The 21,524-nt window shown below is 37.3% G+C and overlaps 1 protein-coding gene across 1 annotated transcript; it reads right to left on the bottom strand.

Moving 5' to 3' along the window:
* Positions 1-2,436: 2,436 nt before the first annotated feature.
* LOC124386749 (CD48 antigen-like) lies at positions 2,437-20,990 on the bottom strand. The gene is made up of 7 exons (XM_046850704.1): positions 20,820-20,990; positions 18,798-19,112; positions 18,272-18,532; positions 16,334-16,435; positions 3,215-3,291; positions 2,904-2,978; positions 2,437-2,746 (listed from the first exon to the last, which is right to left on the bottom strand). Exons 1-7 carry the CDS (start codon positions 20,881-20,883, stop codon positions 2,669-2,671), a joined length of 972 nt encoding a protein of 323 aa, XP_046706660.1. The 5' UTR covers positions 20,884-20,990; the 3' UTR covers positions 2,437-2,668.
* Positions 20,991-21,524: the final 534 nt, after the last annotated feature.

Raw genomic sequence — 21,524 nt, 5'->3', positions numbered from 1 at the left:
GCTGAAAGGATGTTAATGGCACTGGTGAATACTTATTTAAAGAAGAAGGTGGAACATAGGGTGACGTATAAGAGTGGAGGAAGGTGCACACAGGTGGATTATGTTCTATGTAGGAGATGCAACCTGAAGGAGATTGGAGACTGTATGTTGTTGGCAGGGGACAATGTAGCTAGACAGCTTCGGATGGTGGTCTGTAGGATGGTTTTGGATGTGAAGAAAAAGGAGGAGAGTGAGTACTAAAAAAAGTATAAGATGGTGGAAACTAAAGGAGGAAGACTGTAGTGAGAGATTCAGGGAAGAGGTCAGACAGGGGCTTCGTGGTGGTGAAGAGGTGCGGAATCATTGGGCAAATACTGCAGAAGTGATAAGGGAGACAGCTAGAAAGGTACTTGGTGTGACATCTGGATTTAGAAAAGAAAACAAAGAGACGTGGTGGTAGAATGAGGAAGTGCAAAAAAAGTATAAGGAAAAAGAGGTTGGCAAAACAGGATTGGGATCATTGTGATGAGAAAAGTAGGCAGGAGATGTAGCAGCAGGTGAAGAGGGATGTGGCAAGAGAAGTTTGGATGATGTGGTGATGGTGAAGCAGGAAGTGGATAGAATTAGTAAGGAGGAAGTGAGAGCAGCTATTAAGAGGATGAAGAGTGGAAAGTCGGTTGGACCAGATGACACACCGGTAGAAGCGTGGAGATGTTTAGGAGAAATGGCAGTGCAGTTTTTAACCTGAGTGTTCAACAAAATTTAGAATAAGGGAAATCTGCAGACCTGCGGCAACTACAGGGGAATAAAGTTGATCGTTCACACAATGAAGTTATGGGAAAGAGTAGTGGAAGCCAGGCTGAGAGAAGAGGTGACCATCTGTGAGCACCAGTATGGTTTTCAAGTCAAGTCAAGTCAAGGAGCTTTTATTGTCATTTCAACCATATATTGCTGACGCATTACACAGTGAAATAAAACAATGTTCCTCCTGATCTCTGGTGCTACGTACAACAACAATCACAGAAAACAGAAAACACAGGGCTAAAGACTAGTAGGTGTCCTCGCCACATAAAGTGCATGTGTGCAACCTGGTGCAAACAGTGCAAAGACAACACAGGACAGTGCAAGACAAATACACTAAACACAAAATAAAAAATAGCTCCGTTGGTAAACCTGTTGTGAAGAGACATAAAGTGAAAAGTAACAAAAATGTAAACAAAATGTTGTGCAACGAGCAAATAGCATTTGCAGCATTTAGCAGACACCCTTGTTCAGCGCGACCTGCAAACGTGCTTTGAGTCTCTAGCAATTAACAAATCTACATTGGTACGCTAGATTACAAACTTAATACAAATTTAACTCATATATAAGAAGTATAGAGAAGGTCAGAAGGAGTTCCGTTTGTGTTTGTGGATTTAGAGAAAGCATACAACAGGCTGCCGAGAGTGGAGTTGTGGTATTGTATTAGGAAGTAAGGTGTGGCAGAGAGGTATGTGAGGGGCAGTGTATATATACACTGGCGATCAAAATTAGAGAACAATTTATAGTGCCTTAGTTATTTTGTGGAAAAGGTGTTCTGGTAGCATGGTATAGACAGGACAAAAACTCCTTCAACTGTTGAGCAGTGAAGATGACATTATTTCAGAATTGTTCAATTGTTTATACATTGTTCTCTAATTTTGATCGCCAGTGTGTGTGTGTGTGTGTGTGTATATATATATATATATATATATATATATATATATATATATATATACATATATATATATATATACATATATATATATATATATATATATATATATATATATATTATATATATATATATATTATATATAATATATATATAAAAACTGCTAATATTAATTTTAGATATACCTTTGTTTGTTCCACAGTGGGGAAATTTCTTAAGATTGTCTGTCTAAAAATCTGGATTGTGTGAATTTTACCATGCGCTAGTTTTCTCCCTTGAGATGCTTTTCAAGCCCTTTACTTCCTTTAGTAGCTGCCAATTTTAGTTTATTGGCTTTTAGCAGCTCTTGGGTTGCTTTCACAGTATGTTTTATATCAATAGTCCTATGGACAGTGAACCATCTTTCTGTTCTCACAGTCATAATGGTTTTTATTGTTTGTAAACTTTGACAATGATATATGAGTGCTTAAAGAAAAAAAAATGTTAGATGATTAAAAAATTACTACATGAATGAAAAGATGGCAAGACCTGAAGTTTATATATTTCTTTGAGTTCAGTTACTTTTCTAAAATATTAATACATCTTGTTGTGATTTCCTATTAAAATCACTACAATTTTGGTGTATTATAATCATATTACCAGACAGCTTATTGAGTAGCACTCGATAAAATACATTTCTACATTTTACATATGTATATACATTTTTTGTATGCTGTTTCAACAGTAATTTGTGCACTTATTGAAGCTACAATATTTTACACAACTTCTAAATATAACTTCAGACTTTATTAACATTTGAGGGTTTTACAAATATGCAGAATTCTATCATTTTTATTATTATTATCTACATTGCTTATAACTAAATAACTGTAAAAAATAATAGTCAGTAGGTTACATGGACATATACAATAACATATAATGAACATAAAATATACTAAAAGAAAAAAAAAATCAAGGAACAATTAAATAATTAAAGTTGCTTAATGTCTTAATGGTTCAGAGGACTTTCTGGTAGGGAGAGGAAGTGGCACTGACATTTGTTTGTTGTGGAAGTGTTACTTTTGCATAAATGGTCTGTAATAGAAAATGTCCAAAAAATTTTTTTAACACAATATATAAAGAATACAATTAAGCTTAGCTTTAATAATAATAATAATATTATTATTAATAATAATAATAATAATAAAAATAAAACATTTTATGACATATGTCTATGTTTACCAAAACCTACCATTTCTGGGTCTGTTCTGAGATCATCCACAGTTTCATAAACTGTCATTCCATTTACAACACTGTCAGAGCGCTTCTGTAATGCAAATAGAAACTCAATGTACATTACAACCATATAAAGCCAATTTGTATTCAATCTAACTAACTGTCTGTTTAAAAAAGTATATGTAGGTTTGCTATTTGGAAAATACATTACTTCAAGGGTATTTGATAACATTTATGAACAATTATTTGTTTGCTAGATGGGAAATTGCTAAAATCTAGGAATGTAACCACAAAGCAAAATACCCAGAAGCATAAATGCATACTTACATTCTTCTGCCCCGAGTGTCCTGCGTTGACATCAACATCTGCATACACTGTATTACCACCTTCATGGGGAATGATATCTAATAAAAAAAAAAATTAAATAAAATAAAAAAAATAAATAAAAAATTGCGGAGGATCTCAATGGGCAATCGTTTCCACACTGCAGCTGGAATTTCTCACCAGTTTAGCGCTGAACAGGGTAAGGATCTGTCTCGGCATACAGTGTCTCGACGTTTAATAGCATTTGGACTGAAAGCCCACTCTGCAGTGACCAAACCTCTTATTAGCAGAAATAATCAAAAGGCTAGACTAAGCTTTGCTGAGGAGCATGTTGTGTGGACAGAGAAAAACTGGTCCAAAGTTCACTTTAGTGATGAAAGCAAGTTTAATTTATTTGGGTCCGATGGGAAACATTATGTTTGGCGACAAACTGGAGAAAGACTGAACCCAAAGTGTGTAAAGAATTCGGTGAAAAGTGGAGGTCATGGTCATGGTTTGGGACATGTTTTCTGCAGCAGGAGTTGGGCCTCTTATACAGCTATATGGCAGCTACATGGCAATGCAAATGTTTATCAGAACCTTATTCAACAACATATGGTTCCTTTCCTGCGTTCATCACCCAATCAGCCCACAGTGTTCATGCAGGACAATGCTCCATGTCACACAGCAAATCTTGATCTCAACCCAATAGAGAACCTCTGGAAAATCCTTGGTGACAAAGTTATGGCCAAGAAACCCACTACAGTCACCGAACTGTGGAGAAGACGGAGAAGAGTGGACCAGAATCACACCAGAGCAGTGTGAGAGACTAGTGCTGTCCTGTGGCCGCAGATGTGCTGAAGTCATTCAGAGCAGAGGCCTGTACACTTCCTACTAATTGCTGACTGTTGTAACCTTCAGAAAATTATGTTGTAATCTTTTTCCATGCTACAGTCATTGTTGTTCTCTAATTTTGATCAGTGTGTTTTCTGCAAAATAATGTTTTTTTTGGAAATGCCTTAGTTATTTTGTGGAAAAGGTGTTCTGGTAGCATGGTATAGACAGAACAAAAACTCCTTCAACTGTTGAGCAGTGAAGATGACATTATTTCAGAATTGTTCAATTGTTTATACATTGTATACTCTAATTTTGATCACCACTATATATCAGTGCATATCAGTGCATATCAGTGCCTTGCAAAAGTATTGACCCCCCTTGGGGTTTTTCCTATTTTGTTGTCTTACAACCTGGAATTAAAATGGATCTTTTGGGGGTTTGTATCATTTGATTAACACAACATGCCTACCACTTTGAAGATGCAAAATATTTTTTATTGTGAAACAAACAAGAAATAAGACAAAAAAACAGAAAAGTTGAGCGTGCATAACTATTCACCCCCCCAAAGTCAATACTTTGTAGAGCCACCTTTTGCAGCAATTACAGGTGCGAGTCTCTTGGGGTATGTATCTATAAGCTTGGCACATCTAGCCACTGGGATTTTGCCCATTCTTCAAGGCAAAACTGCTCCAGCAACTTCAAGCAGGATGGGTTCCGCTGGTGTACAGCAATCTTTAAGTCATACCACAGATTCTCAATTGGATTGAAGTCTGGGCTTTGACTAGGCCATTCCAAGACATTTAAATGTTTCCTTAAACCACTCGAGTGTTGCTTTAGCAGTATGCTTAGGGTCATTGTCCTGCTGGAAGGTGAACCTCCGTCCCAGTCTCAAATCTCTGGAAGACTGAAACAGGTTTCCTCAAGAATTTCCCTGTATTTAGCGCCATCCATCATTCCTTCAATTCTGACCAGTTTCCCAGTCCCTGCTGATGAAAACATCCCACAGCATGATGCTGCCACCACCATGCTTCACTGTGGGATGGTGTTCTCGGGTGATGAGAGGTGTTGGGTTTGCGCCAGACATAGCGTTTTCCTTGATGGGCAAAAGCTCAATTTTAGTCTCATCTGACCAGAGTACCTTCTTCCATATGTTTGGGGAGTCTCCCACATGCCTTTTGGCGAACACCAAACGTGTTTGATTATTTTTTCTTTAAGCAATGGCTTTTTCTGTCCACTCTTCCGTAAAGCCCAGCTTTGTGGAGTGTACGGCTTAAAGTGGTCCTATGGACAGATACTCCAATCTCCGCTGTGGGGCTTTGCAGCTCCTTCAGGGTTATCTTTGGTCTCTTTGTTGCCTCTCTGATTAATGCCCTCCTTGCCTGGTCCGTGAGTTTTGGTGGGCGGCCCTCTCTTGCCAGGTTTGTTGTGGTTTTTAAAAATGGCTTTAATGGTGCTCCGTGGGATGTTCAAAGTTGTGGATATTTTTTTATAACCCAACCCTGACCTGTACTTCTCCACAACTTTGTCCCTGACCTGTTTGGCGAGCTCCTTGGTCTTCATGGTGCCGCTTGCTTGGTGGTGCCCCTTGCTTAGTGGTGTTGCAGACTCTGGGGCCTTTCAGAACAGGTATATATATATATATATATATATATATATATATATATATATATATATATATATATATATATATATACTGAGATCATGTGACACTTAGATTGCACACAGGTGGACTTTATTTAAGTAATTACGTGACTTCTGAAGGTAATTGGTTGCACCAGATCTTATTTAGAGGCTTAATAGCAAAGGGGGTGAATACATATGCACGCACCACTTTTCCATTATTTATTTTTAAAAATTTTTTGAAACAAGTTATTTTTTTCATTGCACTTCACCAATTTGGACTATTTTGTGTATGTCCATTACATGAAATCCAAATAAAAATCAATTTTAATTCCAAGTTGTAAGGCAACAAAATAGGAAAACGCCAAGGGGGTCAATACTTTTGCAAGGCACTATATATATATATATATATATATATATATATATATATATATATATATATATATATATATATATATGTGTGTGTGTGTGCCCTCTTTCTGATTTCTTCTTCTTTGCAAGGTTTTCACACTGTTTCAGATCATCAAGCTAATTTAAATAACAGTAACAGAACACAAGTGAGCACAACATGCAGTTTTGAAATGAAGGTTTTTATTATTGAGGGAAAACAAAATCCAAAACTACATGGCCCTGTGTAAAAAAAAGGGTTTGCCCCCTAAACCTAATAACTGGATGGGCCACTCTTGGCAGCAACAAGTGCAATCGAGCGTTTGCGATAACTTGCAATGAGTCTGTCACAGCACTGTGGAGGAATTTTGGTCACTCATCTATGCAGAATTGTTGTAATTCGCCCACACTGAAGGGTTTTAGAGCATGAACCGCCTTTTTAAGGTCATGCCACAGCATCTCAATAAGAGTCAGGTCAGGACTTTGACTAGGCCACTCCAAAGTCTTCATTTTGTTTTTCTTCAGCCATTTAGAGGTGGACCTGCTGGTGTGTTTTGGATCATTGTCCTGCTGCAGAACCCAAGTTTGCTTCAGCTTGAGGTCAGGAATAGATGGCCGGACATTCTCCTTTAAAATCTTTTGGTAAACAGCAGAATTCATGGTTCCGTATATCACAACAAGTCTTCCAGGTCCTGAAGCAGCAACTTCACTGCCACCATCATATTTTACTGTTGGTATGATGTTTTTTTCTGAAATGTGGTGTTACTTTTACGCCAGACGTAATGGGACACACACATTACAAAAAGGTTAAACTTTAGTCTCGTCAGTCCACAGAGTATTTTCCCAAAAGTGTTGGGGCTCATCAAGATGTGGCAAAACTGAGACAAGCCTTTATGTTCTTTTTGCTCAGCAAAAAAATGTTTTGTGACCTCTTGGATGAGTAGTCGTTGTGCTCTTGGGGTAGTTTTAGTCGGCCGGCCACTCCAGGGAAGGTTTTCCACTCTTCCATGTTTTTGCCATTTGTGAATAATGGCTCTCACTGTGGTTTGCTGGAGTCCCAAAGCATTATAAATGGCTTTATAACCTTTTCCAGACTGAATTTCTTAGATCTCGGCATGATGTCTAGCTTTTGAGGATCTTTTGGTCTACTTCACTTTGTCAGCCAGGTCCTATTTAAGAGAGTTGTTAATTGCGAACCGGTGTGGCAGTAATCAGGCCTGGGTGTAGCTAGAGAAGTTGAACGCAGGTGTGATAAACCACAGTTTTAACAGGGGGCAAACACTTTTTCACACAGGGCCATGTAGTTTTGGATTGTGTTTTCCCTCAATAATAAAATCCTTCATTTAAAAACTGCATGTTGTGTTCACTTGTGTTATCTTTTACTAATATTTTAATTTGTTTGATGATATGAAGTTTAAAGTGTGACAAACATGCAAAAAAAACAAGAAAACAGGAAGGGGGCAAACACTTTTTCACAATCAATGGATATTCTGTGCCACCCAGATGAGGATGGGATCCGTTTTTGAGTCTGGTTCCTCTCATTGTTTTCTTCTCATTCTATCTCAGGGAGTTTTTCTTGCCACGGTCATCCAATGGCATTCCCATTAGAGATAAACTTATAGACACTAACAGATAAACTCAGATTTCAGAGAAACCTGATGCAGAATACTCTGATGTATTTTGTCTGTACTCAACCTGGTTAACTCATATAAACCTGTAGTTTATACGTTATCAAATTTTACTTAAGATAATCAAAACCAATACAACTTATGGCTTTAAAGTGTTATAATAGATGGTAGAACTTTGTAGAATAGCAGTTCTTGCTTTCCTATAAACCAATCTAAGAGATAAAATTGTTTGAGACCTGGAACAATATTCTTTGACCTAGATTTGCTTTGTAAGGGGTTGATATTAAATCCTCAATGTATTTAAGCTTATCTACTGCTCTCTGCAAAAAACGAGAAAAAAAATAGAAAAGGGGCTATCAAAATTGTACACAGGGAGGGCAAGACTTCCTTTAGGATGCCACACATGAAAGAAACATCAGCGAGGGCTGACTTTCAAAAGATTCTTCAGTCAATTCTCAAGAACAAATTAAACATTTCTAAGAAGGCTGTGTTCCTGTGCCATTTCCACCCACCCAACACAGCATTATCAGAACATTTAGTGATGTATGATACAAGAGGTAGAAAAGTCCTGATCTAACATTACATCATAAAACCAACCGTGGAATTGCAGTGCAATTACAGATATATTAGTCATTAGTATTTTTTTCCTAAAAAAATTAAAATTGTAGCAGATTTTAAAGCAGCAAAATATAATATCACGTGGTTTTGTCCCATTTGATTATCGTTTTATTACATTTGATCCTTTTTTTGTTGTTTTTTTTTTGTCAGGGATATTTTGTAGGATCAGGGGAGGTGCTAATTATCATACATTTTAGAAATTTCCCCACTGTTTGACCAATTAATATATATTTTATCTTATATGGAGGTTGAACCAAGCAGTGTTAATTCGTTGAATAATAAATTCCGTCATAATTTTCGTCAATGATATTTTTTTACTGACCAAAATAAGAAGAAAACTAAATAAAAATCAGTTGTTAATGAGGTATTGAAAACAATAAGGTAAATTAATTGACACTTTTGTCAATGAAAAAAAACCAGACAAAATGTTAGGGAGTAATGAATAAGAGATCAAATAAAAACGAAGCTCCTCTGTGATAGCTTCAGGTGCACACATGTGCACTGATCTACCCGCCACACATACACATGCTGCACAAAACTTTCAAAATCTCATTATCCCGTAGAAAGAGAACAACAGAAATGTGGATAAAAAAGAACATTTGTAAACCGTGTGGAGTAAAAATCTTTGTAAAAATCACCACAAACTTGAAGTACTATATGCAGATGGCTCTTCCTAAAATTTATGAAAAGCTAAACACCTTAAGTGTTTTTACCAGCTTACCCTAGTTAGTGTGTTTAGATAAACCTGAAATGATACAGGGCTTGACAATAAGGACTTCTAATTTACCCACGGGTGGCATGACAGACACTCAGGATAAAATCACTTACTGCTCCTGACTGAATAATCTTCTTAGCTTTCTTAGTAACTTTTTTGTAGCAAGTATCAATCTCTATTTAATTTAAATAATGAATACTAATCTGTGTTTTCTCTCTCTCTCTCTCTCTCTCTCTCTCTCTCTGTATGTTTGTGTTTACACTGGATTTTAGGTAGTTATAATAATAATAATAATATTAGTAATAATAATAATAATAACAAATCATGCCAAAACTCAAAATATTACTTAAAAAGACATCGATATAATCGAGGTATGGAGTCCAAACTTGGTGAAAAGCTTCAGTAGTCTGATGAGTAACACGGGTCAAGAACTAAGAGAATCATTTATCTAATAATCTTGTACCATCCTTTCAAAGATTGACCTAGGTTAGTAATAAATTTTTTCTAGCAGCAATGGCTAGAATATCAAATAAATGGCTATTAAATTTGTTCCGCAGGTGTCTGACTGGGAGACCCAAAATCAAAGACAATGGGTCTATCTGTATCTCCAGTCCAAACATACTGCTCATAAAAACAACAACTTTTAACCAATAAGTTATAATTACAGGACAATTCCAAATTTAGTGGGTGTAATCTCCCATTTCCACCTTACATTTAACACATAATGGTGAATTATTTGATTCAAACTTGCTTCTAAGAAGTGGTGTAATATGCAATCTATGCACAATCCTGAGCTGAATAGCTTTGGCCCTGTTGTAAATAGATATCTTATTTGCCTGACTCCAGATCAGTTCCCATTCCTCCTCTGTGATGGTTAAAAGTAACTCCCTCTCCCATAGTCTTTTAAGCTGCTTGGTGTACGAACAGAGAGCACTCTAAAAATAGTTTTGTTCTTTAGCACCACCGACACTCCAGACACGATCGTGTCCCCCCTAAGTGCCTGAGCCAGTGGCTCTATCGCTAAGGCAAAAAGCAGCGGGGAGAGGGGACATCCCTGTCTAGTGCCCTAAAACAGATTGAACTTGTCCAAGATGTGGCCGTTTGTGACAATGGCTGCAAGAGGTGCAGAGTAAAGTAGACAAACCCATTGAATAAAGTTATTACGAAGGCCAAAACTTTCTAGACTGTAAAAAAATAAGGTCACTCCACTCGGTCGAAGGCCTTCTCCGCATCTAAAGATAAGACAAGGGTGTCAGTATTGCAATTGTGAGAAAGCTTAAGGACATTAAGAAGTCGCCTAATATTGTTACTGGAACTTCTACCCTTAATGAAACCTGTTTGGTCTTAGTCAATTATAGAGGGAAGTATTTTCTCTGTTCGCAATGCGATGATTTTGGAGAGCAGCTTTAAATCTATGTTCGAAAAGAGATCGATCTGTAGGACCCACAACTCTCTGGATCTTTTCCTTTTTTTAAATAAAAGAGACACTGGGCTCTCTCAGTGACTGAGGCAACCTATTTATCATAAATGAATGGTCATACATAGCTAACAAAAAAGAGCACAAATTCTTTATACACTTCATACCAGGAGATTTACCAGATTGTAGCCTATGTAAAGTCACTAAGGCTTCTTTAAAATGGGGGCATTTAAGACTATTTTTTGTTCATCCAATATAAGTGGGAGTGTTAACCTGTCAAAAATACGTTTTATATCTGTATCATGTTGAGGAGAATATTCAGACTGATATAAATCTGAGTAAAACTGCTTAAATGTAGAATTTATAACCCCAGAATCAAGTGATTGTTCTCCCTTTAAATCTTTGGTTGCCATTCTGAGTTCTGATTCCATTTTTTCTAATAGAACAGGGTATAGCCAATCTTTTGATGTAGGCTTTACAAGACTCCCACAACAGGGACAAATCAAATGACCTTCAATTGACCGAATTAAGTGACCAAAAAAATCTTAAATTCAGAATAAAGATATTAAATAAATAAAAAAAATCTTTGAGCAATAACGTGTTGAATCTCCATCGCTTAGTAGATTTTGAAGGTCTTCCCACTAACATGTCCAGTATTACCATAGAATGATCTTAAACAACAGTATTACTTATTGTACAACTGGAGATATATTGCAAAATTGCTAGGAACAAAAAAAAGAAAAAAATCCTAGAATATGGCTTATGAGGAGGGGAGTAAAATGCAAATTCTGTTTACAGTGGGTTAAGAGTATGCCAGACATCACTGTAGCCCAACTCTTCACACAAAGCAGATAAAGATTTAGATTGCTTAGTGGGAGGGCAATTCTTAAAAGGGAGTCTATTCAATAAAGAATTCAACAAACAGTTAAACTCCCCTCTATAATCACTGTGCCGGATGCAATGTCCAACAGATCTAAAAATAAAAAGCCTTAGTAAGAAACTCAGGAGCAAAGCTCAGCAGGTACACATTATCTTCTCTCACATTATCTTCTCTCCATTCAATAACCCTCTCACAACAAAATAACAGCCTCGCATATCCTTAACACTATTCAAGATCTTAAAAATTACATTTCTATTCACAATGTGCGCATGCATAACTTGTCTCCGAAGTTATGCATGCGCACCACCAATGGTCTGGGTCTCTCCTTGACACCTGGTTTGGAAGCTAGAGTGCGCTGAGCCCTTTAACTCTTGAAGAAATCACCTTTATTCTGCAAATGCAGAAACTCCGGGATACATTTTTGAATAGATTACATTGTGTTAGGACCTCCTGCCCCTTTTGTTAAGCCGAGAATGCAAACATTTTTGCCCTGTCCTTTGTTCACTAAATAATCTACATTATCAACGAGTAATGCAGTTTGACTTTCAAGGGCCAAAACACGAGCCTGCCAACTCTTTGCTAACTCCTCCCATGAGGCACTTCTTCGTTAAGCCTCATCCAGGTGAGTCTTACAGTTCTCCAATTGCTGAGAATGAATATGTACAAGCTCAGCTAGAGGGTCGAGTTTGGTGTTTATTGTTTTCGAAATCGTCTCAGTCATGTGTTTACGCGCCTTCATCATGGCCGGACTTAACTCAAGATCGCCACTAGCATCACCCTCACAAATTGTCCTTCTTCTAATTTTTTTTTGCAGCACGGGGCATTTTTAAAAATGAGTGTGGCCAAAAAAGTTTCCAAAGACATAATGCTACTTAGCATAACCAAAACTGTGGTGTTGAGTCTCAAATAAATGAAAAATATTTAAGTAATTAGCTGATTGGTGCGGGAACTAAAGGAAACCACTGCTACTCCCTGTCCGCCATCTTGCACCCCCCAGATACAAGGTAGATATATTGCATCAACAATGTCTCTCTCAGGAAAAGATTTTTAAAGCAGACTAGGGTTTTAAGATGTACTGTTCACGCTATTTTGAAAAAGCACAAAAAAGTGGTAAGCCAATGAATTTTAATGCAGCAGATGAAAGACACATCATGTTTACTTCCCTTTGATATTGGTGGATTTCCAACAGTGCCACCTGTCCAGAAGTAATCTTCATAGAACATAGAATTATGGATGAAAAGCTATACCTCTGACACTGAAACATGTATAAGTGACTCAACTATGCATTAAAACATATATAAAAATGGCAGCAGGTGCTCTGGACTGATGAGACAAAATCTAAAATATTTGTCTGTAGCAAAAAACTATTTTGAGTATGATACAATAATCTCTGCAGAGTCTCTGCAGGCAACAGTGATGCACAGTGGAGTTTCTTGAAAGTTTGGGCTGCATATCTGCAAATAAGTTTGGAGATTTGGTCAAGATTAATGGTGTTCGCAATGCTGAAAAATACAGGCAGATACTTATCTATCGTGCAATACCATCAGGAAGGCATCTAATGGCCCTAAATTTATCCAGCAGCAGGACACCAAGCCCAAACATGCAGCCAATGTAATTAGAACTTTCTTCAGTGTAAAGAAGAACAAGGAGTCCTGGAAGTAATAGTTTTGGGCCCCACAGTGCCCAGATCTTAACATCAATGAGTCTGTCTCAGTGGATAAACTTATTTTGACATATATTTTCCAACCATGATTTTAAAAATGTTGCTATGTCAGCGATTCTCTGTATGCAAAATTGGTGGCACGTCTGTTAAAATATACAAAAAAATAAAGTATTTCGGCTCAATATTGTTTTCTTTTTAAAAATAATATTAATTTTAATATATAAAGTGATCATGGACTGGATTTTCTTTAACCATTTACCACAGTCTTGGATGTGTCAAAGATTAGTAAACAAACTAACATTTTTGCATTGTTAGCTTTTTGCAACATCAGACTGAATTATTTTCTTCCACAGTTATTGCTTGTGGCTGTTTTTTTCTCATTAACTGTATTGAAAACAAAATATTTAATTGCGCCGTCACAACATTATATATACTGTATATACAGTGGTACCTTGACCCATGAGTTTAATTAGTTCCGCGCCGAGCTCGTAGCTCAATTTGCTCGCACATCAAATCAATTTTCCCCATTGAAAATACAGTCAAACCCACTTATCTCGACCTCGGTTAACTCGCCAACCCTATTAAGTCGACGTTTTTGAAGTGAAACCACCAAATTCTCGCTTTGTTTTAGCATTTTTTAATCGGTTATGTCGATTCTTTTATGTTGCCAAACCCTAATATCTCAAGCACAAGGGGGGAATAATTTGCCACTTAACGTCGGTTATCTCGATCAGCGCTGTGCAGCCGCAGAAGAACTCGCAGAAGTGTCGGAAAAATCAAGCCTTACAGATGCTACAGGTGTAGGACACTTTTCAGAGCTGTGTGTCAGAGTGAAATGACTCGAGAAATTAAATATTGACACTGGTTAGCTTTTTGTAAAAACGAACTACACCCCACAAATTTTTTGTGATTTTGTGAGTGATCTTTGTGTTTGCAATGTTGGAAAACATGGGTTTAGCAGAAAAAGCATAGAAGTAACAAAGGCATGATCGGCGGAATCCAGGATGAGAGAGTGCGGAGTCCGAGTGCGAAGGCACGTACCAGAATACGCATGCACGATAACAACGGCTGCCGTGAAGCAACATATACCAACAATAATGGCGAGAGGTGAGCGTGTGGAAGTGAGGGGTTTAAATAGGAGCTGGTGATGAGTGTTGAATGTGCGCAATTGAAGCCGGGAGCTTCAGAGAAAGCGGAGGTTTGACAGCCGCCGAAGGGGGCATGGCAGGTGGTTTCCTGACAGTTAACAAACATGTATGTACATTTTTATAGCATGCCTTCATCAAACAATTCACTGCAACGCTGTTGTGTAAAAAGACCTCCAAAAACACGTGCATGTACATTCTTATTTATTAACGCACATGTACATAAAGAAATCTCAAGCATGTTAATATATTGCCGCCATATTGGTTTTTGTTTATCTTGATCATCGGTTATCTCGACGCTTTTTGTCAACCCCCTAGGACATCGACCTAACCGGGTTCCCTTGTACTTAAAATGCCCTTAATCCGTTCCAACCCTCAAAATGGCACCCTATTTTTATGTTTCATATTATTAAATAAGGAAAATACATATCTAAATAACAAATATTGTATAAAAACATAATAGAAGAGTATGTAAAGATATAATAATAGTCTCTGTGATGCTATTTCCTGCAAACTGCTTCTCCTATACAGTGAGGAAAATAAGTATTTGAACACCCTGCTATTTTGCAAGTTCTCCCACTTAGAAATCATGAATGGGTCTGAAATTGTCATCGTAGGTGCATGTCCACTGTGAGAGACATAATCTAAAAAAAAAAATCCAGAAATCACAATGTATGATTTTTTAACTATTTATTTGTATGATACAGCTGCAAATAAGTATTTGAACACCTGAGAAAGTCAATGTTAATATTTGGTACAGTAGCCCTTGTTTGCAATTACAGAGGTCAAACGTTTCCTGTAGTTTTTCACCAGGTTTGTACACACTGCAGGAGGGATTTTGGCCCACTCCTCCACACAGATCTTCTCCAGATCAGTCAGGTTTCTGGCCTGTCGCTGGGAAACACAAAGTTTGAGCTCCCGCCAAAGATTCTCTATTGGGTTTAGGTCTGGAGACTGGCTAGGCCATGCCAGAACCTTGATATTCTTCTTACAGAGCCACTCCTTGGTTATCCTCGCTGTGTGCTTCGGGTCATTGTCATGTTGGAAGACCCAGCCTCGACCCATCTTCAATGCTCTAAGGGGAAGGAGGTTGTTCCCCAAAATCTTGCAATACATGGCCCCGGTCATCCTCTTCTTAATACACTGCAGTCGCCCTGTCCCATGTGCAGAAAAACACCCCCAAAGCATGATGCTACCACCCCCATGCTTTACAGTAGGGATGGTGTTCTTGGGATGGTACTCATCATTCTTCTTCCTCCAAACACGTTTAGTGGAATTATGACCCAGAAGTTCTATTTTGGTCTCATCTGACCACATGACTTTCTCCCATGACTCCTCTGGATCATCGAAATGGTCATTGGCAAACTTAAGATGTGCCTGGACATGTGCTGGTTTAAGCAGGGGAACCTTCCGTGCCATGCATGATTTCAAACCATGACGTCTTAGTGTATTACCAACAGTAACCTTGGAAACGGTGGACCCAGCTCTTTTCAGGTCATTGACCAGCTCCTCTCATGTAGTTCTGGGCTGATTTCTCACCTTCCTTAGGATCATTGAGACCCCACGAGGTGAGATCTTGCATGGAGCCCCTTCCCCAAAGCCCTTTCCAGCCCTGTGGAGGTGTACAATTTTGTCTCTAGTGTCTTTGGACAGCTCTTTGGTCTTGGCCATGTTAGTAGTTGGACTCTTACTGATTGTATGGGGTGGACAGGTGTCTTTATGCAGCTAACGACCTCAAACAGGTGCATTTAATTTAGGATAATAAATGTAGTGGAGGAGGACATTTTAAAGGCAGACTAACAGGTCTTTGAGGGTCAGAATTCTAGCTGATAGACAGGTGTTCAAATACTTATTTGCAGCTGTATCATACAAATAAATTGTTTAAAAATCATATATAGTGATTTCTGGATTTTTTTTTTTTTAGATTATGTCTCTCACAGTGGACATGCACCAACGATGACAATTTCAGACCCCTCCATGATTTCTAAATGGGAGAACTTGCAAAATAGCAGGGTGTTCAAATACTTATTTTCCTTACTGTATATACTATGTGTTTGTGTGTGTGCTTGTGGATTAGGCGTTAAGCTAAAACATATATTGATCTGGTATTTTTACTGCAGTTTAACTGACTGTACTTTAAATTTCAGAGCAACAGATTTATCATTTATTCGGAACATTCGATAAATGTATAATGTACTTTGTGTGTGCTTGTGTATGTTAACATTTAACTCACTTTTACGAGATTTCCAACAATAAATCAGTGCAGCAATAACAGCAAAAAGTAAAAGAAGACCTCCTCCTGCTGTGGTAATCCAGATGTACAATGGTATGGTACCTGCAAACACATCATATGATTTATATAGAAATCCAAATTGTTCCATTTTGGCTCATTGTAATGCCTCAACTACTGTGCACTTTATATTATATACTATATACTAACTTAACTGTTTGGACAAATTATTCAACTACAATTTTTATATATATCTTTCTTCTGAATTTAAAACCATTATTTTTTGTTTGACAGATGATTATTTGCACTCTTTACATTGTAAGTGTTCATGATGAACATAAGCAGACACACTGTCCAATTGTCTGTATCAACTTTACTTTGCAACTCAACATGATAACAAAAATGTCCTCAAACAACCCACAAAAGTGACCACTCATACAATATATCCAATAATTGTTACAAAGCTGTTTATCGACATTAGCTAAGCACTCAAAATCATAATTCCTCAGCATCTTATTGGGAAGTGTTGGGCATGTTAGGCATGAGCTTCCCTCTGCAACTGGATTCTGGTCCTCAGGAGACATCATCCCCAGCACCACCACCACACTGAGGACTGGGCCCCTCATGGTGGTGTGCTCAGTCTACTGCTGTTCACAATGCTGACACATAATTGTGTACCAATGCACAGGTCAAATAACATCATCAAGTTTGTCATTGACATGACCATGGTCGATCTCATTAGCAAGAATGACAAGTGCACATACAGAGAGAAAGTGCAGAGGTTATGGAGTCGTGTAACGCTAACAACCTGTCTCTAAATCTGGATAAAACATAAAGATGGTTGATGACTTCAGAAGGACACATAGCAACTACTCCACTGTATATCAATGGCTCCTCTATGTAGATTATCAAGAATTCATTGACAACCTCACTTAATGCCTTAATAGCGGCACCATAACAAACAAAGTCCAGCAGAATCTCTACTTTCTCTGAAAGGTGAGGAAAGCTCATACCACCAATTCTCACTACATTCTACTGCGGGATTATCCTAGAAATACTAGATTCTACAAATATATCAAATAATTCCACAGTGGATCTGGAATATTAGGAATAACTAGCTGTATATATGCTCCTGTGAGTAAATGTTTTTTAAAAAGAAAATAATTACATTTTATTATAATTGAATTCTGACTCAATTTTACACTTAATTTTTTCTCATATGGAAGTGAAATTCCAGATTTAAGGTTCCCATTCAACCCAGTCTCACAGCATTTTCTGATATAGTCACAAATTCGAATCTATTGATTTGTGTTCATGGACACCAATTTCCCTCTTTTTTCGTGTCACTCAGCACAACTGCCGCCGTTTGTCTCTGTCTCTATAGCAATGGAGACAGAGGACCATGGGTAATGCTGATAGAAATGCTAAAGGTAATTTTTTTCCAAATTTTTATCAGAGAATTATGCAGAGAATATACAGCAAATGTAAGGGTGAGGGTAATATTGTAATTAATGTGTGTGTCACTAATTAACACAGTCTTCTTAATTAAGAAGAAACCAGTGACGGTTTATAATAGAGAGTAGCTTACAGAATATAAAGCAATAAAAACAAGGACAAAATCTCCTGCTTAGTATTAGTGCTTAAAGATTGAAAAATCAATAACAAACGAGAAAAAAAACAATACAGCGTTTGTGTTGTGGCCAGTGGAAGAAAGAAAAGATGGCGGAAGCACCAAAAATACTTTCTATTGAAATACATCACATAGAAAGTCGTGCTCAGTGACACGAAAAAAGAGGGAAATTCGTATCTATGAATAAAATTACATTACAAGACATTTTTTTAATGACACACCTAAACACTTGTAAGCCTATAGTTGTAATTGATTACATAGTGCTATAGCACACTGAACACAAAGTAGGTACGTGTAGGTGTAAAATATACTTGTTCTGGTCTGTTCACAGCTCAGTGTCTCTGAGGCAGAACTTGAGCTGACGTTGTTAGATGCAGTGCAGTTCAGTGTAACAGCTCCTTCTGCTGGTGAGAGACTCAACTGCAGCTGAGCTCCACGCGCTGTTTTATAACCACTCCATTGGTAGGAGACATTTTCAGCTCCGAGCGCTGCACACTTCACATCAACATTACAGCTGTTTGTGGACACCGGCCATGTTTGTGACTTCTCAATCTGTACAGAGGTTATGGGACCTATTCGTACATTTACAAAACAAACAAACAAAAAAAATAAAAAGCACACACACACACACACACACACACACACACACACACACACACGAAAAGACATCTAAAACGAATTGTTGAAACAAATCGATTCAAAAAGCTTAATTTATAATTTAGCAATGCAAAATAATAAACATGTTGCCTTCAGAGAGTTTAAACAATTCCCAATAAATATATTTAAGTAATGAATTCTACATATTAAAATTAAATTCATAATGTAAATCATACTTACTTTGAACATAAACTTTAAATATTTGAGTTGTATACTGTCTGCTAATGCTTTTTGCAACCACTGAGAATGTCCCAGTGTCTTGGAGCTGAAGATCTTGTACAGTGACTCCAAATGGATTATAGTTCTCCTTTAATCTTCCACTGAACTGGGATTCTAGAAATGTGAAATTTTGGTCTGTTCTGTATTCAAAAAAAGTGTTTCTATTGAACTTCCACTGAACTGTTAACCCTGATTCTATTGGGTTATTAAAAGGAAGATCCAAGGAGCTCCCAACTTTGAGCACCATCACTGTGTCAGCCAAAGCAACATACACACCTGCAGCAGAGGAAAATATAACAATCAGTGTGCGCAATAAATATGTGTGTATATATATGGAACCGTGTGTATATTATGTTGATTCTACACAACGCAATTACACAATGCCACAACCAAGGACAATGTTACAACCGTGCCATCAATCATATATAGTATATAATATAATAGTATTCTAACATATATCAAAGCAGTAATCCTTTGCAAATTCAAACTGGCACCAACAGCATTTTTAAACAAATTATTTTGGTACAGGGCTTTTGGTTCGTCGCACATTGACTGAATGCAATCCATTTTTAAATGTGGAACATAGTTCAAATCTGAGTTCCCTCAAGAACAGAGAATTTTATGGCAGACTGGCTAAATGGCAGAGTGGCTAAAAGTCTCTCCTTGGGGCAAAACCCATGGAAACCCACAGGTACCTGAAGGACTCTCAGACTGTGTGGAACAAGATTCTCTGGTCTGATGAAACCAAGATTTAACTGTTTGGTCTGAATTCTAGACGTTAGACGGAAACCGGGCACCGCTCATCACCTGCCCAAACAGATCTCAAAAGTGAAGCATGACAGTGACAACATCATGCTGTGGAGGTATTTTCCTGCAACAGGGACTGTGCAAATGGTCAAGATTGTGGGAATGCTCAGTAGAGTAAAGTACAGAGATATTCCCAATAAAAACCTGCTCCACAGCGATCAGGACCTCATTCTGGGCCATGGGTTCTTCCTACATGACGACCCTAAGAGAAAAGTTAAAACAACACAGGAGTGGCTTAGAGACAACTCTGTGAATGTACTAGAGTGGCCCAGCTTGAGCTCTGACATGAACTCTATTAACATCTCTTGGAGAGACCTGAAAGAGGCTGTCCACTGACAAACCCCATCCAACCTGACCCAGCTTGACCGGATTTACTCTAAAGAATAGCATAAAATCCCCCAATCCAAGTGTACAAAATTTGTTGTGTTAAAGCCTAAAGGACTTGAGGCTGTAAATGCTGCCAAAATTGCTTCAACTAAATACTGAGTAAAGGGATTGAATTCTTATGTGCATGTGATTGTTATTATTTTTACAAATTTACATTAATTTCTAGAATTCTGTTTACCCCTTGTCATTATGACAGTAGCCAACTACTAAAATGTATTCACTATGCAATCCACTCATTTTTTACAGAGGTTTTCTAAATATAACCAAAGCAGATAAAGAATGATAAGAGTAGGCAGTTATATGAAAAATTAATAAAATGCAGTTGGGCCCTGTGATTGTCAGGACAAATACAAAATAGCAGAAAATTTTAGGCAATAAAACTGTTACAGAAGATTTTTAAATTTACTGAATACAAAGTGAACAGCACATTTAATGTTCAACAGTTCTAACAGTCCATTTAGTAAAATAGTTAGCTCAAACTTTTTCAAATGTATCCACAGAAAAACATTTACAATTTAAACTTTTTTATGAATTTTTATATTTGGAAACTTTATACAATATAAGTTGCAAAGCATCTAATTTATACTTTCACCTATGCTATGTAGCTTATAATGTTTAATGTCAAAGACAATAAATGAATTCTCTGCCCTCACTTACAACATTATGAAAGCTCAGTAAATTTGCAAACAATTATTATGGTCTTTGACATACACCATTAAAACAGTTCATTAAAATGAAATTATTAAGTACAGTATGCATTAAAAATCCCAGATTCATCCCTGTACATACCCTTAAAAATCACAAACATTAGCGCTTTAAAGATGAAAACACGACATGCACGGTAGTCCAGCATTGCTGTTCTAGTCTTAGTCCTGTTTTTGTCCTGCTGCAACTCGGTGTAGATTTCTGATACAAAAGTAGTCAGTCCAAGACACCAAAACACTTCCTGACTGCTCAGTGTCTGATCTCATGGTCTATAAACTGTTTGCTGTGGGTGGCAGTAAAGGCTTAAAATATTTTCACATGTAAAGTGGTTTAGAAGTTTTTCTCACTTCCTATACTGTGTCAAGGAAACTTACTGTGGTTCTGACAAAATATCGCACTTTTAAAGTGGATAAAGCTAAATTGCAGTAGCCCAATGAAGGTGGGCATGTTTACTGTACCGTTATAATGTTATTTTTTTAATTCTCTTTTATTGGCATGACTCCTGTGTGACTCTGTGGATAAACTCTTTCACATCATTGGCCTTTGTTCCTCTCTGAATGCCAGTAAATTAACTTCATCGACATATAGTAAGCAAGCAGATGAGGAGAATTTTTTTATTTTTTATAAATTAATATGTAATATGTATGTTGAAATAAACCTTAAAGCTTAAAGCATCCAACATCTGAAGACACTTTGATGGGGCATTCATATACAACAGATCACCATAATCAATAATAGATGAATAAATGTGGCATCAACTAGCCTTTTTCTAGCAGAAAAGGTAAAACA

The sequence above is a fragment of the Silurus meridionalis genome, chromosome 6, assembly GCF_014805685.1.
Source record: "Silurus meridionalis isolate SWU-2019-XX chromosome 6, ASM1480568v1, whole genome shotgun sequence".
Taxonomy (NCBI): Eukaryota; Metazoa; Chordata; class Actinopteri; order Siluriformes; family Siluridae; genus Silurus; species Silurus meridionalis.
Note: the sequence above shows the minus strand (reverse complement) of the source record. Positions and strands in the feature narration are given on the sequence as shown.